A 2,551-nucleotide genomic window follows, 5' to 3' on the forward strand; every position below is an offset into this window, starting at 1 on the left:
GCTTTATATGCCCAGGCCAGCGACCGGTCGGGTTGATGTGGGGAGCCGTGGGTGGGGGTTTGCAGGTGCCATCAGCCCTGCTGGAGAGGTCGGTGCCCTGGGACTCGTACTGAAGCGTGCTGAAATGGAAGGGGTCCTCTGTCCTTGTCCTGGGCTTCCCACCTGCAGCTCCCCCAGCACCACACTGCGGAGATCTCCTCCTCCTCCTCCTCTGGTGACCACCCTCTCTAATGCCCACGGGCTCAGCCCAGTGCCAACGCAATGGTCCCTGCCCCAAAGAGCTGGCGGCAAAGTGGCCTCGCAGCTGAGAGCGTGGCTTTGCTCTCCCCTGGTCGCTCGTGCCTTTGTCGAGAGGAAGCCTTGGCAAGGAAGAGGCGGTGGGTACGGGCTGGCTGGTGGCTGTAAGAGATCTGCTCTGGGTTCACTAGGATGTGCAAATGAAATCTACTCTATGGGAACCGCTGGAAAACGTTGACCTTGGAAGCCAGTCGCTCTACTCTTCCCTCCACAGTGGCAGAAGTCAGCTACAAATTATACCCCTGAGCCAATGGCATTGTCCTCTGGCTTACCCTTGCAGTCAAAATCAACATCAACTGACCGAGCCTGCAGTTGAGGTTCCTCTTGACTTGCTTCGCAGCCCCCACATCTCTAACTTCCAGGAAGCACTGGGTCGGAGAGGTGTCTCTGAATGTCCTGGTGCTCGGAAGATGCCTCCAAGTGCTCAGGGAGGGAAGGGAAACGAGAGCCCCGACACAGTCCCTGGGTGTTTGGTGCCCTTTGGTGGGGAGGCTCTGGGTTTGGGAGAGGTGAGGACTGGTGCTCCTGCTTGGGGTAGACCACCATGGTTTTGTCAGGTGCCGCAGTGAGGTGCATCCTGCTTGATGAGGAGTCCCTGGATTTCAAGTGGAACTTTTCTACCTCCGCGTAGCTCGGGCTCTGGTAGGAAAGGAGGAACCAGGTGGGTTATGGCAAAACTAAAACCAAGTGGCCACGCTCTCTCCTCACCCCATCAGGCTCCAAGCCCCCAGATGTTATTTTCTGCAGGAGCAGAGGAACCCGTGCCCCTCCCTACTGATGGGGCAAACTGGTGGTGTTGGAGATGGCAACCTGCGCCCCCAGATCATAGAGTGGTTTGGGTTGGAAAGGACAGTAGGATCATCCAGCTCCAGCCCCCTGCCATGGGCAGGGACACCTTCCACTAGAGCAGGTTCCTCCAAACCCCTGTGTCCAACCTGGCCTCAGAGAGAAAAGTTCATCTGGCAAAGCAAAACGGGTGACCTGAGGTAACTGGAGGAAGGAGAAGAGGACAGAGAGGAAGTAAAAGGGATAGATGGGGCCTCACCTGAACTTCCCCTGTTTCAGTTGGAACCCATCACCCCTTGCCTATCACTCCAGTCCCTGATGAAGGTCCCATCTCCAGCACCCTTGTAGCCCCCTTCAGACCCTGGAAGCTGCTCTGAGGTCTCCAGCAGCTTCTCTTCTCCAGGCTGAACAGCCCCAACGTTCTCAGCCTGCTTGTACGGGAGGTGCTCACTCAGTGATGCACTGGGCAGAAGCATCTCTAGGTACATCTACCCCTGTTTCAAGACCTGTGGGCTTTGCCTGGACCCAGGCTGTGCTTTACCCACCCAGAGGGAACCCCTGGTCCTCCCGGCCCCACCTGCCTGGGGCCGAAGGAAGCGTGGCCGGGGCTGGGACACGAGAGGTGGCTTTACCTGCTCTGGGGCAGTGGGCTCCTGGTGCTCCGGGGGCGCTCCGGGCGTGAGCGGCTCCAGGCTCCGCGGGAGGATGCTGTACATGGCCAGGCTGTGGGAGGACGGCGAGATGGGGCTGTACGCGGGTGGCACTTGGGACAGCTGGCGCTGCAGGAGCTGGAGGATTATATTGATGTCTGATGACATCCTGGACTCCAGCCTGGGGACAGAGCAGCCTGGAGTTAGCACAGTGCATCCCACTGCATCCCACGAGAGCCGTACCGGGAAGTGAGGCACTGGAGAGGAAGCACCAGTGTGAGGGTGAAGGTGCTTTGCCTGGTGAGGTTTTAACAGAGCTTCAAACCAGCGCTGCTCCGGAAAGATCCATCCTGCCACACGACATCATGCCCTGCCCAATGTTTTGTGGAACCAAACTAGGATGTGGAGCAGGGAACTGAACAAAGCTAAAACCACCCGGAGAGGGGAAAGAATTGCAATGGTTCATTTTAGTCTGGATCAGTTCTCCAGGCCAGCTGCCTGTGCTGACAGATGGGAGGGAGGCAGGTTGGTGCCAACCGTTTTTAACCGAGGAATAGAAGGAAATGGAGAAGTAGAAAAGGTCTCTTCCTTCTGCTTTGTCCTTGACTGAAACAAGCAGCTTTGGCAGGAGTGGACACAGCCCCCGTGCAGGCAATGGTCCTGGCACAGAGAGTGTGTAGGTCTTTCCCCCGCCACCGGGGATGGCATGTTGGTGAGACACCAAACTGTGTGTGTGGGTACCGGGGGGAGTGAGCCACGGGAGAGGAGCTGGTGCTTGTGTGGGTGCTGCCTGGGGCTTGTAAACCTGCGTGGTCCAG

General features: G+C 57.9%; 1 protein-coding gene across 1 annotated transcript in view; it reads right to left on the minus strand.

The window, feature by feature from the left end:
• Positions 1–648: 648 nt before the first annotated feature.
• Positions 649–2,551, minus strand: part of LOC104403964 (potassium voltage-gated channel subfamily H member 2-like) — a gene marked incomplete at its 5' end in the record, with an annotated part of 10,098 nt that continues 8,195 nt past the window's right edge. Inside the window, 2 exons of the mRNA XM_010012267.1 lie at positions 649–936; positions 1,716–1,914. Coding sequence (XP_010010569.1) covers positions 649–936; positions 1,716–1,914 — 487 coding nt within the window. The remainder of the gene's footprint in view (positions 937–1,715; positions 1,915–2,551) is intronic.

Source organism: Nestor notabilis, unplaced genomic scaffold (assembly GCF_000696875.1).
Source record: "Nestor notabilis isolate BGI_N333 unplaced genomic scaffold, ASM69687v1 scaffold22943, whole genome shotgun sequence".
NCBI lineage: Eukaryota > Metazoa > Chordata > Aves > Psittaciformes > Psittacidae > Nestor > Nestor notabilis.